The sequence below is a fragment of the Schistocerca nitens genome, chromosome 1 (genome assembly GCF_023898315.1).
Source record: "Schistocerca nitens isolate TAMUIC-IGC-003100 chromosome 1, iqSchNite1.1, whole genome shotgun sequence".
Taxonomy (NCBI): domain Eukaryota; kingdom Metazoa; phylum Arthropoda; class Insecta; order Orthoptera; family Acrididae; genus Schistocerca; species Schistocerca nitens.
The window spans coordinates 239,779,836-239,794,112 of NC_064614.1; the positions used below are offsets into that span (position 1 = coordinate 239,779,836).

The 14,277-nt window shown below is 43.1% G+C and overlaps 1 protein-coding gene across 1 annotated transcript in view; it reads right to left on the reverse strand.

Annotated features, from left to right (window-relative positions):
• The window catches only part of LOC126239361 (phospholipase B1, membrane-associated-like), a 194,653-nt gene extending 180,732 nt beyond the window's left edge, over positions 1-13,921 (reverse strand). Inside the window, exon 1 of the mRNA XM_049947858.1 lies at positions 13,756-13,921. Coding sequence (XP_049803815.1) covers positions 13,756-13,921 — 166 coding nt within the window. The remainder of the gene's footprint in view (positions 1-13,755) is intronic.
• Positions 13,922-14,277: the final 356 nt, after the last annotated feature.

The following is a 14,277-nucleotide window of genomic DNA, read 5'->3' on the forward strand; positions in this document are numbered from 1 at the left end:
GGTATTTTCGGCACGCTCTTGACACTGAGGATCTAGGAATATGGAATTCTCTAAAAATTTCCGAAACAGAATTCCCCATACGTCTAATGCCACAGTTCCGTGTTCAAAGTCTGTTGATTTCCGTTGCGCACCCCTAATCACGTCGTAAGCCTTTTCACATGGATTACCTTGGTAGAAATGACAGCTTCGCCCATGCACTGAGCTTTTAAACCTCGTGTATGCGACACTACAGCCATCTGTATATGGGCATATCGCTATCCCGTAACTTGTCACTTCAGTGTGCTTTGATGGATAAAAAGAGAAATGATGACATCTGAACTGAATATGCAAAATATAATCCACATAATAAAACGATATCAGTTCAAATGGAAAGATCATACAGCCCGTGCCAGATACAAGAATGATTAAAGCCATAAAACAGTATAAAACAAGAGGGAAAAGATCTTCAGGGAGACCAATGAACAGATGGCTTGAGCATTTTGAAGGAAACGGAACGGATCAAAGGCCGCAGTGCTTTACGTATATGATAAAGATGACGACGATGAGAAAAAGACATTTTCGAAAATATTCACATTAATGCCTAAAAGAGGTAATTTCTGAGATTTTACTGATTTGTAGCAGCTGTCCATCTAGGTGTTCCGTGACGTAGATGTTCCATTCTGCCCTACAATACTATTGGGACTTCAGTAGGGCTGATTGGAGAAATGAGCAGAATATTAGTCGGAAAGACTTCGCTGTTAAACCTGTCGAAAGCTTCTGTCTTTTACGTTATCTTTTTTCCTGAGTCGCTTACCTTCCTAATTCTACTGTTCCGAAATAGACGAGATTACAAACTCAAGTTTGTGCCAACCGTCGATCCACAGGTAGACAGTTCGAACCCCGTGGGCGGAGGAAATTTTCACCACCACAGTTTCTCTCGCCAACAGCAAGTACGTCTGAGACTAGAAATGTTCCTCTGTAAAGGGAATGAAAGAATATAAGGTCGAAACTGGATTACAGCAACAATCAGAACGTGGTGATCTGCAGTTCAAATTATGTACATCTATTTAAAATAATGTTCTGACTTTAAGCATATGAAATCTCAGAATTATCCACAATAATACTAAACACTACTAAATGAAATGGATCATAATTCCGATTTAGATTTGCCCTACAGATCATCTTTATGTCTAAGTATCAACTGGAAGAAAGGCGAAAAAATAAAATGAAAAGTGCAACACTTTTGTAATTCCTATTTCGTCGCCTTTTCTCCAACTCAGACCTAGATATGATCTGTAGGGCAGATCGAAACTGGTAGCCGTTAATAAAAAAGAAAAAGAAAAATAAACCGTGATTTAGGCGGTATTTCTTCATTTGCTATAAAAACTGAGATAACGGTTCCTAAAATGTATCGTCATTTATGGAATAATACAAAACGGTATTGAAACTATGGATAATTCTAGATGATCACTTCACATTCAAATTCCACTGCGACCATAGCTTTACTCAATAAATATTAACAGCAAAATTCTACATCTACATCTATATGGATACTCTGCAAATCACATTTAAGTACCTGGCAGAGGGTTCATCGAACCACCTTCACAATTCTCTACTATTCCAACCTCGTATAGCGCGCGGAAAGAATGAACACCTATATCTTCCCATACGAGCTCTGATTTCCCTTATTTCATCGTGATGATCGTTCCACCCTATGTAGGTCGGTGTCAACAAAATATTTTCACATTCGGAGGAGAAAACTGGTGATCGGAATTTCGTGAGAAGATCCAGTCGCAACGAAAAACGCCTTTGTTATAATGATGTCCAGCCCAAATTCAGTATCATTTCTGTGACACTCTCTCCCATATTTCACGATAATACAAAACATGCTGCCTTCCTTTGAACTTTTTCGATGTACTCCGTCAGTCCTATCTGGTAAGGATCCCACACCGCGCAGCAGTATTCTAAAATAGGACGGACAAGCGTAGTGTAGGCAGTCTTCTTAGTAACTAAAAGTAACTGTAAAATCAAAGTGTTGCTTTCCCATATAGCACTGCGACCACGCCTTTATCCTCTAAAGCTCGGCAAGCTAGTGGCAGAATCCAATCAACATCTCCTCCGCTAACTTATCTAACGGTGTGCGGCGGAGGCTACTTCTGGTATTACTGATCTCTGTTACCCTCTACTACTCACGAACAGCATGTGGGAAGAGTGATGGTCGATAAGCCTCTGTATTGGCTCTAATTTATTGAATTTTCGTTATAGTCATTTTGTGAGATGTGTGTAGGAGGAATTAGTATGTTGTCCGCCTCTTCCCAAAAATTGCTCTCTTGAAATTTGAGTAGTAAATCTCTCCGTGATGCTCAACGCCTCTCTTGTATCGTCTGCCAGTGGAATTTGTTGAGCATGTCGGTAACGCTCTCACGTCAACCAAACGACCCCGTGATGAAAAACACCACTCCTCATTGCGTCTTGTCTGTCTCCTCTATCAGCCACACCTGATAAGTGTCGCAGATTGATGAACTACAGACAAGAATTGGAAGTACAAGCTCCTTGTAAGCCAGTTCCTTCGTGGATGAGTTACATTTCCTTAAGATTCTGCCTATGAATCTCAGTCTAGCACCTGCTTTTCCTTCTATTTGTTTCATGTGGTTTGCACCACTTGAGGGCGCACTAAATAGTCACTCCTAGATATTTTACGGTAGATACGGTCTGCAGCTGTTTGTCATCAATAATGTAGTTGTACTTTAGTGGATTTCTGTTCCTATGTACGCGTCGTACGAGTATGTTACATTCAAATACGTTACTGTCAATTGCCAGAGCCTGCACCATTCATCAATCCTCTGCAAGGCACTCTGCAAATCGATACTGCTTTCTGGCGTTGTTACTTTCTTATAGACAGCATCATCACATGCGAGCAGTCTTAAAGAGCTTCCAACGCTTCCCGCCATCTCTTTTGTATACATTGGGAACATACCGGTCCTATCACGCTTCCTTGAAGTACTACGGAAATTATCTTTACATCTGTGGATTTTGTTTCTGGGCTGCAAGGAAATGTTGAATCCAGTCGCAAATTAGCCTGACACTCGGTAAGCTGGTATTTTTTTTCTATATACGGTAGTGCTGGACTACATTGACATGAAAAGCTTTACCTACTGCGTTATGGATCTCACGGATGGATAGAGCGAGCCGAGTTTCGCAAGATCTGTGATTGTGGGAGCCATGTTAATTTTTATAGAAGAGACTCTCGCTCTCCAAAAAGTCACATTTCTTGAGCATAAAACATATGCTTTCGTTGCTCCAGATATCTACGATACACTGCTGCTAGAAGAAGACCATTCCTTTCGCATAATCTTTGTAAAATCTTATAGATGTCTCAACTGGCCTTGATGCCTGTCCACTATTAAGCGATTATAATTGCTAGTCTAAAAGTGACACTCCTTTGATCTCAAAAGACCTTTAAAATGTTCCGTGTTCCCCCGCTTGATCTTTCATGTAGTCACATAATAAAATGGTAACAATTTAATAAAACTGAGCTTATTATTACACTGTCGGTCACATTACACACATAGATATTCACACAAATGTCTGGTTGTTGTCTGTGCGAATGAAGAACAGTTTCCCAGCAATAAATCACGAATTTCTTCCAGTCTCTTGTTCCGATCAAGACTTGCATGAGGCTTTGATTGGTTGTAAGCCAAATGCTGAATATGATAATATTGCCGACTGGGAATTCGCTTGCTCCACTCTCAGCCTGCGGGGAAATTTTCCTGAAAAGAATCTCGACTCTTTTGCGGTACGGATGTCAGGCAGCCCTCTCTACTCCTTAGATAAAAAATGAAGAACACGTTTAAAAATAGCACACGTTGTTGAAGGACAGGTGCAACAATAGCATTCTCATATGAAACTTCCTGGTAGATTATAACTGTGTGCCTGCCGGTGTGACCGTGCGGTTCTAGGCGCCTCAGTTTGGAACCGCGTGACCGCTACGGTCGCAGGTTCGAAGCCTGCCTCGGGCATGGCTGTGTGTGATGTCCTTAGGTTAGTTAGGTTTAGGTAGTTCTAAGTTCTAAGGGACTGATGACCACAGATGTTAAGTCCCATAGTGCTCAGAGCCATTTGAACTCGGGACCTTTGCCTTTCGCGGGCAAGTGCTCACTCCTCTGCAGAGTGAAAATCTCATTCTGGAATAGCATTCTCATCCACCACCATCTAATTTACATATGTATAAATAACAGTGCTCCAATAGCTGAAGCCTCACATACAGGTACAGATCACACATGACCGTTGTCTTTGATCAAGGCGTCTGCAGGAGGGGGGAGTAGCAAGATCTCTTCAACCCTACCAGAAAAGCGTGCACTTGTCACTTCCCGTATGCAAAGAGATTTGATGTTCAAGGAGGCACTGACCTCCCCTTGACTGATGATTAGAACAAACTGTTACGTGAGCCGGCTAAACATATCCCGTGCGCAATTACAAATTGTATCTCGCTCCTGTCACACCAAAAACAGCTCCTCCACAAGGCACTGCATTCGCGGGAGCTTTGTTGTCGCATTTTTAGAGGACCACAAGAATCAAAAGGCAGATGAGACTTGTCTGTTGTTCGTACTTATACAGCAATCAAGACATGATACCTCCTCACATTATTCTATCTCTCTACTGCACCAGATTCCTAAGAACAAAGTACCACCGCCCCGTGATCTTGAAGGCCCACTGCAAATCAAGTAGCTGAAGGCTGTTCTCATGTCTACTCGAAAACCAGTTGTACCACATATCAGTAGGCGCCACAAGGCGAATTCAGTGGTTCCACTTGCTTCAGATGTGCCACTATGTCTCTAGGGAAACGAGCGTCACAAGAATGTTGAAATTCTGTTTGAAAGATAGAGATTAGCAACTCTTTCAACAGTTAGAGGCCTACTGGGTCGTTGTTGATGAAATGTCGCAGCTAGACAGTACGTCTAAACAGAAGAACAGTAGCAGGAAAAACAAATGGAGAAGAAAAAAGCAATTACTCCGGTGCTGACATACTCTGTTTTGCTTGGAGCGTACTTGTCATGACTGAAATGAAGAGAGAGAGAGAGAGACAGAGAGAGAGAGAAAGAGAGAGAGAGAGAGACAGTCAGTACTTTCCCGACGGGAAGTCCACGACACTTGCGTAATTTCAGTGCAGATAAATATTGAACGAAGCTTGCCACCAGTTGCTACCGTCAGTACAGAATTTGAAAAACGTACGATGCAATTTGTAAGAGGAGACACAAGGCATGGGACTTTTGACTCACCTGAGTAGAGAATAGGGAAAAATAAATAAATAGACCCTAAATCGAAAAAGTGGCTCATTTATAGCCTTCGGTTTTAGAGGGTAGCACAAAAATGTTTCAAATGGCTCTGAGCACTATGGGACTTAACGTCTGAAGTCATCAGTCCCCTGGACTTAGAACTACTTAAATCTAACTAATCTAAGGACATCACACACATCCATGCCCGAGGCAGGACTCGAACCTGCGACCGTAGCAGCAGCGCGGTTCCGGACTAAAGCGCCTACAACAGCTCGGCCACAGTTGCCGACTACAGTGTAGCACACCATTTGATAAAAATAATGGAATGATGAAAGGCAAAGCATAATTCATATGGCTGTAGGCTACGCAGAGAATCATTGATTACCTGGGAATGACATAGATATGACATATGAACACACTTTTCGCATGACATGATGAACTTTATTTGGGCGCAGTACACCTCGATATTATTAAAATCTAGGGAATTGACATCATTAAATCTAGACATCAAATAACAGATGCATCAGTCTTTTACAGAGAGTATCCAAGGAGGAATGGTCAGTATTCGAGGATATGACAGGAACGATCATTCTGCAGGCTCTTTGCTTTCCATACTTTCGGAGGAGGTAGTACGGACCTAAACAAGAAAAAATTGTCTAGTAAACATGGGCTCCAAAATGCATACCTTAAGAGCAATGAGCACTTGTTCATTAGAAGAGATACGCTTTACAGTAGCGAAGATGAAAATGTGTTCGTAATCCTTAAGGTATGCATTTAGAGCCCATGTTAGCTAGACTTTTCGCTTCTACTGATGGTTCCTTTCATAACCCTGAATATTGATCGTTCGTCCAGGAACACCTTGTATGATCAAAGCTTCAAGTACCATAATTATATAATAAATTCTTTATCCGCTGGCCAGTTGTTTGAGATCGGCCTGCTGTTGCATAATTTTAGTTACAAAAGTTGAAATCTCAGCTGATTCTTACGTTCACTTAACGATACGTGCGTTACGTATATGAATGCTCGACAGTCGTCACTACATTAGGGAGTGTGATCTTTCGGCGTAATAATAGCTTATCGACAGTGGCCTCCAGGCGCTGGCCTTGGAGCAATCATCGCCATAGCATTTTTGGTCAAAGACATCTCAAGAATATCAATGGCTACCGTTCCCGAGAATTAACACTTTAAGAAGACAGTTTATGAGAGTTAGGCTGTACAGAAGGGTCTAAGAGGATCCAGAGCTTCGAGTAGCATCAGTTGCCTGTGGCATACTCACATGTAGCTCTGGAGAGGACAGCTATAACTACGAGATGACTGAACCAATGGTCCCGATAGTCCTGTACTTTAAATGAATGATTACCGAATTTTATCATGTCTGGCACTAAATGTCAATAAATGCCTTTGGAATTTTGGGATGATCCCCTCGGGCATGGGTATGTGTGTTTGTCCTTAGGATAATTTAGGTCGAGTAGTGTGTAAGCTTAGGGACTGATGACCTTAGCAGTTAAGTCCCAAGAGATTTAAAAAAAAAATTGGGAGGATCGCAGAATGATACTCAAGCCCAATTGGACTGCTTTACGATGTGCCAACGATTGAGGGAACGAAGTTTGTTGCGATGACTGTCAAATGACGTTTGTAGCAATTCTCTATGCTGCCAGAATCTAACGATCGGTGACATACTTCAGAATAGTCACTAAAAGTTCCACCGATACTAAAGGAGAAATTCTGAGGTAGTTGTACAGGAATGGGAGAATCTCCTCAATTGAACTGTTCTACTATCCATCTGGATTATACAAAATAACGGAAAATTAATAGCAAGGATTTCCTGGTTGTAATTCGAGCCCGAATCTCACGAGTTTAGAATTATTCTTTGTTCGACCACTGCTACATCTTATCTTTCTACACAGTCCAGTCAGGTTAATGTGATCATCGCCCTTGTTCGACGCCGACGTGCTACAATAACCATTTGCTGTCGGCAGATGGAAGCACTAACAGTGGAAGGTATGTAAAGGGTGTTGGGGAGGGGGCGCAGGGACACACTGCAGTCGTCCTCATAATGCGGAAATGCAGCGATTTATTTGAAATACAAAAGGGCATGACCATAGTCTTTCGGCCACGGATGGAAGCATTTTCGAAACAGCAAAGTCCGTAAACTCTTCGTGTGCCGCCTTGGTTAAATGATACCGTACATGGCAAAACGGCGCTAACCAAAACCGGTGAATAGATGACAGAGGTGACAGAGGTCCACGACCGTTACCCGAGATCTACAGGGTGTTACAAAAAGGTGCGGCCAAACTTTCAGGAAACATTCCTCACACACAAATAAAGAAAAGATGTCATGTGGACATGTGTCGAGAAACGCTTAATTTCCATGTTAGAGCTCATTTTAGTTTCGTCAGTATGTACTGTACTTCCTCTATTCACCGCCACAATTTTCACAATCAACATGTGTGGGCTGACGAGAATCCGCACGCAATTGTGCAATCACGTCATCAACACGGATTTTCTGTGAACGTTTGGGCAGGCATTGTTGGTAATGTCTTGATTGGGCCCCATGTTCTTCCACCTACGATCAATGGAGCACGGTATCATGATTTCATACGGGATACTCTACCTGTGCTGCTAGAACATGTCCCTTTACAAGTACGACACAACATGTGGTTCATGCACGATGGAGCTCCTGCACATTTCAGTCGAAGTGTTCGAACGCTTCTCAGCAACAGATTCGGTGACCGATGGATTGGTAGAGGCGGACCAATTCCATGGCCTCCACGCTCTCCTGACCTCAACCCTCTTGACTTTCATTTATGGGGGCATTTGAAAGCTCTTGTCTACGTAACCCCGGTACCAAATGTACAGACTCTTCGTGCTCGTATTGTGGACGGCTGTGATACAATACGCCATTCTCCAGGGCTGCATCAGCGCATCAGGGATTCCATGCGACGGAGGGTGGATGCATGTATCCTCACTAACATTTCCTGTAACAAAGTGTTTGAAGTCACGCTGGTACGTGTGTTTCCATTCCATGATTAACGTGATTTGAAGAGAAGTAATAAAATGAGCTCTAACATGGAAAGTAAGCGTTTCCGGACACATGTCCACATAACATATTTTCTTTCTTTGTGTGTGAGGAATGTTTCCTGAAAGTTTGGCCGTACCTTTTTGTAACACCCTGTGCACTGGCGAATAGACGTACAACTGTTGAGAATCTGACCGCCCAGATAAACGACGGAGGTCCCGAAGTGTCTCCTCAAAGGCCGTTCAGCAATGTCTGGTGTGTTTGGGCCTCTGCAGCAGGCACCTGGTTCATGCGCCCATTCTGACTGCTGTTCATCGGCGAAGCAGGCTGGAATTTGCACGCCAGTACCGTAAATGGTCGTCCACTGAATGCCAACAGGTGCTCCAGCAGATAGATGGCCAATGGAGCATACGGCGTGTAACGTCTGAAAGCCGAGAGTCTAGATCGGAGGAGGGAATGTTGTGGTGTCGTGAATGTTTTCGTGGCATTCCGTGGGTGATCTCGTCATTCTGAAAGGCGCAGTGGATGCATCAACACTTGGGGACCATGTCCACTCATATATGCAGCTCCTTCTTCCCAGGGCACGATGGCATCTATCAGCAGGACAATGCAACGTGCCACACAGCCCGGAGTGTACGTACATGGTTAGAAGAGCAACAGGATGAGTTTACCGTACTGTCGTGGTCCTCAGACTCTACGGATTAAAACCCAGTCGAGAATCTGTGTGACCATCTCTGCCGGGCTTTGTACCATAGATCCACAACCGCCTAGCGCAGCTGAACACGGTACTAGAGGTGGCATGGCTCCACATACCTGTCCGTACCTTCCAGAATCTCACTGACTTTCTTGCTGCATCGTCTCGCAGCGGTCTGCGATGCAAAAGGTGATTATTCAGGCTTCTGACAGATGGTCACCTTAACGTGACTGGAAAATGTGCAACACAGCATTTTAATTTGATGTCAACAGAATCTACTGTCATAGCAGCCGAAATTTTGAGTGCCATCTGAATTTCCGGAGTGGTTTACAGACTGGATTAGCATCCGAGAAGAGTTGGTTTCAAGTTCTTGTTGACCATTTAAGTCCTCTTTAGTTCGCACGACAGATGACAGGACGGTCCCTTCAGCTCGACCCAGTGGCTTTCCTTCATCAGCATTGCCAAATCTGTCTTTAATAGCAAAATTTTGTACATGGTTTCACGTTCAGAAACCGTGAATAGTTACAACCGAAAGAAAAATAGCCCTCGGTCACTAATTTTTAACAAATTAACCTGGTTTCAACACTGCTAGGAGTGTCTTCTTCAGAATTTAAAACAAAGAATGGTCTACATTCTACAACATGGCCACAGAATTTTAGTCATTATTCTGTGACCCTGTTATAGAATATAGACCATTTTTCGTTTTAAATTCTGAAGAAGACACTCCTAGCAGTGTTGAAACCAGGTTAATTTGTTAAAAATTAGTAACCGAGAGCTGTTTTTCTTTCAGCTGTTGCCAATAATCTCTTTGTCGAAGGGATGCTAAAACATAATCTGCATTTCTTTGCCTCAAGGTTGAGGGCATTACGAGGGTGCAAGGGGAGGTTTTTAAGGAGCAAACCCAATGTTCAGCTCAAGAGATTTAGGGAGACCAGTTAACATCTAAAGCAGGATAGCAAGATAAGTATTTGAACACTTTTCATCCCTAATAAAGTTCTAATCACTCTAGTTAATTGAGATCTGACTTTGTACTGTCCAAAATTTACAGAAGCGTCTGTTACTTTACGCCCCTCCAGGCGAATGCAAAACGGGCCTATGGCTGGGTGATACGGTGAAAGAGTGTTCATGAAAAATACTTCACAAAACTGTTTCACAGATTGTCGAAAGGCGATAGAAGGTATTTTTTCAGTTCTTATATACCTATCACTTGCAAAGCTGCGGATTCTCTTTCCTTCAACAAGAACACGGCCAGTTTTCTGCTCAATACATTGCAACTCCAGCACGTTTTGTTTTATCGCGAAATATGGGAGAGAGTGTCACAGAAATGATACAGGATTTGGGCTGGAAATCATTAAAAGAAAGGAGTTTTTCGTTGCGACGGAATCTTCTCACGAAATTCCAATCACCAACCTTCTCCTCCGAATGCGAAGATTTTCTGTTGACACCGACCTACATAGGGAGGAACGATCACCACGATAAAATAAGGGAAATCAGAGCTCGTACAGAAAGATATAGGTGTTCATTCTTTCCACGCATTATAAAAGAACCCCTCTTTAGCGATTGTAACGTCTAACGTACCGTCCTTCTCAAGAGTTGGCAGTCATGCCACAAGCGGCAAAGCGGACCTCGTGCCGACACGGGACAAACGCCAACGATAGGAAGAAAAGCTCTCCATACATTACGACTTCAGTATGCAAGACGTCTGTTCCGACGGTGAGCTCACGGTCGCGGGAACCTTGAGCTGTTGAACTGTACGACAACACCCAAGTAAGTCAAAACAGTAAGCAGCACTCGTTTCTTCACCACATAGCACGTAGCGGTTTGAAACACAAACATATTCGAGGTGATTGTTTGTCAAAGGCGTACGTCCGTCCCGCACTTCTTTTCCAGCTATTTTCAACAGATAAGCAAGCACGGCTATAGGAGGTGTATGAAGACTCACATCGGGATTGGAAACGTTGTAGTATTATAGCTTAAGTATTGTACATTCTACATCTACATCTACATCTACATCCATACCCCGCAAGCCACCTGACGTTGTTTGGCGGAGGGTACCTTGAGTACCTCTATCCGTTCTCCCGTCTATTTCAGTCTCGTATTGTTCGTGGAAAGAAGGATTGTCGGTATGCCTCTGTGTGGGCTCTCATCTCTCTGATTTTATCCTCATGGTCTCTTCACGAGATATACGTAGGAGGGAGCAATATACTGCTTGACTCCTCGGTGAAGGTATGTTCTCGAAACTTCAACAAAAGCCCGTACCGAGCTACTGAGCGTCTCTCCTACAGAGTCTTCCACTGGAGTTTATCTATCATCTCCGTAACGCTTTCGCCATTACTAAATGATCCTGTAACGAAGCGCGCTGCTCTCCGTTGGATCTTCTCTATCTATTCTATGAACCCTATCTGGTACGGATCCCAAACCTGCTGAGCAATATTCAAGCAGTGGGCGAACAAGCGTACTGTAACCTACTTCCTTTGTTTTCGGATTGCATTTCCTTAGGATCCTTCCAATGAATCTCAGTCTGGCATCTTTATATGATCACTCCATTTTAAATCACTCCTAATGCGTACTCCCAGATAATTTATGGAATTAATTGCTTCCAGTTGCTGACCTGCTACATCGTAGCTAAATGATAAGGGATCTTCCTTTCTATGTATTCGCAGCACATTACACTTGTCTACATTGAGATTGAATTGCCATTCCCTGCACCATGCGTCAATTCGCTGCAGATCCTCCTGCATTTCAGTACAATTTTCCATTGTTACAACCTCTCGATATACAACAGCATCATCCGCAAAAAGCCTCAGTGAACTTCCGATGTCATCCACAAGGTCATTTATGTATATTGTGAATAGCAACGGTCCTATGACACTACCCTGCGGCACACCTGAAATCACTCTCACTTCGGAAGACTTCTCTCCATTGAGAATGACATGCTGCGTTCTGTTATCTAGGAACTCCTCAATCCAATCACACAATTGGTCTGATAGTCCATATGCTCTTACTCTGTTCATCAAACGACTGTGGGGAACTGTATTGAACGCCTTGCGGAAGTCAAGAAACACGGCATCTACCTGTGAACCCGTGTCTATGGCCCTCTGAGTCTCGTGGACGAATAGCGCGAGCTGGGTTTCACACGATCGTCTTTTTCGAAACCCATGCTGATTCCTACAGAGTAGATTTCTAGTCTCCAGAAAAGCCATTAAACTCGAACATAATACGTGTTCCAAAATTCTACAACTGACCGACGTTAGAGATATAGGTCTATAGTTCTGCACATCTGTTCGACGTCCCTTCTTGAAAACGGGGATGGCCTGTGCCCTTTTCCAACCCTTTGGAACGCTACGCTCTTCTAGAGATCTACGGTACACCGCTGCAAGAAGGGGGGCAAGTTCCTTCGCGTACTCTGTGTAAAATCGCACTGGTATCCCATCAGGTCCAGCGGCCTTTCCTCTTTTGAGCGATTTTAATTGTTTCTCTATCCCTCTGTCGTCTATTTCGATATCTACCATTTTGTCATCTGTGCGACAATCTAGAGAAGGAACTACAGTGCAGTCTTCCTGTGTGAAACAGCTTTTGAAAAAGACATTTAGTATTTCAGCCTTTAGTCTGTCATCCTCTGTTTCAGTACCATTTTGGTCACAGAGTGTCTGGACATAAGACCAAAGTTTCTTAGGATTTTCTGCCAAGTCAGTACATAGAACTTACACTTTCCTACCTGGGTAGGATACTTCGCAAGCACCTAACATCAAGAAAATTGAAGTTCTGCTCGCAGCACAGCACTGAAAAGACTTTCAACCTTAATCTAACGGTCTATCTCATATTCTGGCAATTAAATCAATGTCACACGGTCACGTATTAATTGTCCCACCATTATCACTCATAACTCAGTATCCATTAACAGTGTACTCGTGGAGTATTATCCCACAAAAGCAGAGAAGACACCTTTCTAAATGGTTATTCTCGTCTACAACAGTTTCAGAAAAGCGAAACTGTGCTGCGAGGATTTTCCAACATTTTCCCGTATATATAAAGTTTTCTTTGAGACAGTAGTACTGATATGCAGCATGATCTTCACACAGTCGTTTACCCTGTAATGTGCTTTTAAATAATTATATCGACGATGCAGTAAAAGTACTATACGTATTAATTTCCTTTATCCGATTTTTAATTTAACGCGAATCATTCTACATTGTCCGCCCCGATAGCAGAGTGGTCAGCGTGACAGATTGCCGTCCTCCGGGCCTGGGTTCGATTCCCGGCTGGGTCGGGGATTTTCTCCGCTCAGGGACTGGGTGTTGTGTTGTCTTCATCATCATTTCATCCCCATCCGGAGCGCAGGTCGCCCAGTGTGGCGTCGAATGTAATAAGACCTGCATCAAGGCGGCCGGACCTGCCCCGCAAGGGGCCTCCCGGCCAACGACGCCAAACGCTGATTTCCATTTTTTCCTGTCTACATTGCCACTGCAGGCGCAGAATGGTAGTGATCTACGTGCCAAGTTATTAGAAGTCAAATGAGGCACTCCGACAGCAAGATTTACGTGCGTGACGTTATTGTACACTTCGCAAACACTTGCCGACTTTTCTTTTACATTGCAATAAACAGCAGTGAAAACAGAAAACAAACTGACACGTGCAGCCGCATGAAGACGACCTTAATATCTCCTGTCCAGCAAGTTTCCGATGTTCTCGTTGGGGCTCGTAGCTTAAATTTGTAATTCTGTAGCACAGGCGGGAAGTTTTATCATGAAATGTTACATAATTATTTCACTAACAGATTTACTGACCTGCAACATAAATGTGCAGTATTAGGCAGTCATCCCTTTTTATTTTCTTCTGTTTCATATCCACTGCACATTTTGGAAGTGCTTCTTCAAGCTTTCTTTTAACATGTCCATAACATTGCAAGTCTTTCTGTTGAACAAATTCAGTAACTGAATTCTGAATATCCATTCTACCTCCTGTTTTCTTCGTGTCCCTGAAGGTCTCTCTGTTATTAGTAATTTAACATCCGAATCAAATGTAGTTTAAATGCTGTTTTGGTTTAGATTGGTATGTCTGTATTGTAGAGTACACATGCAATATAGAAATCGCCATCTTTCCCGAATTCGTGTGTGCTCAAATTTCTTCATCTTGTTTCTGATCAGCTAAACATGTGAAGGAAACTGATGTCACTCTTCAAACTTCTATAAAAAGAGTTCCCCTCAAAGCAACACCACAGTAATACATTGATCAGAGTACTCCACTGAGTCCTGAAGAAGGAATATCCTCGCATGTTGGTGATTTGCGTATTATCGGGATGGAGGCAT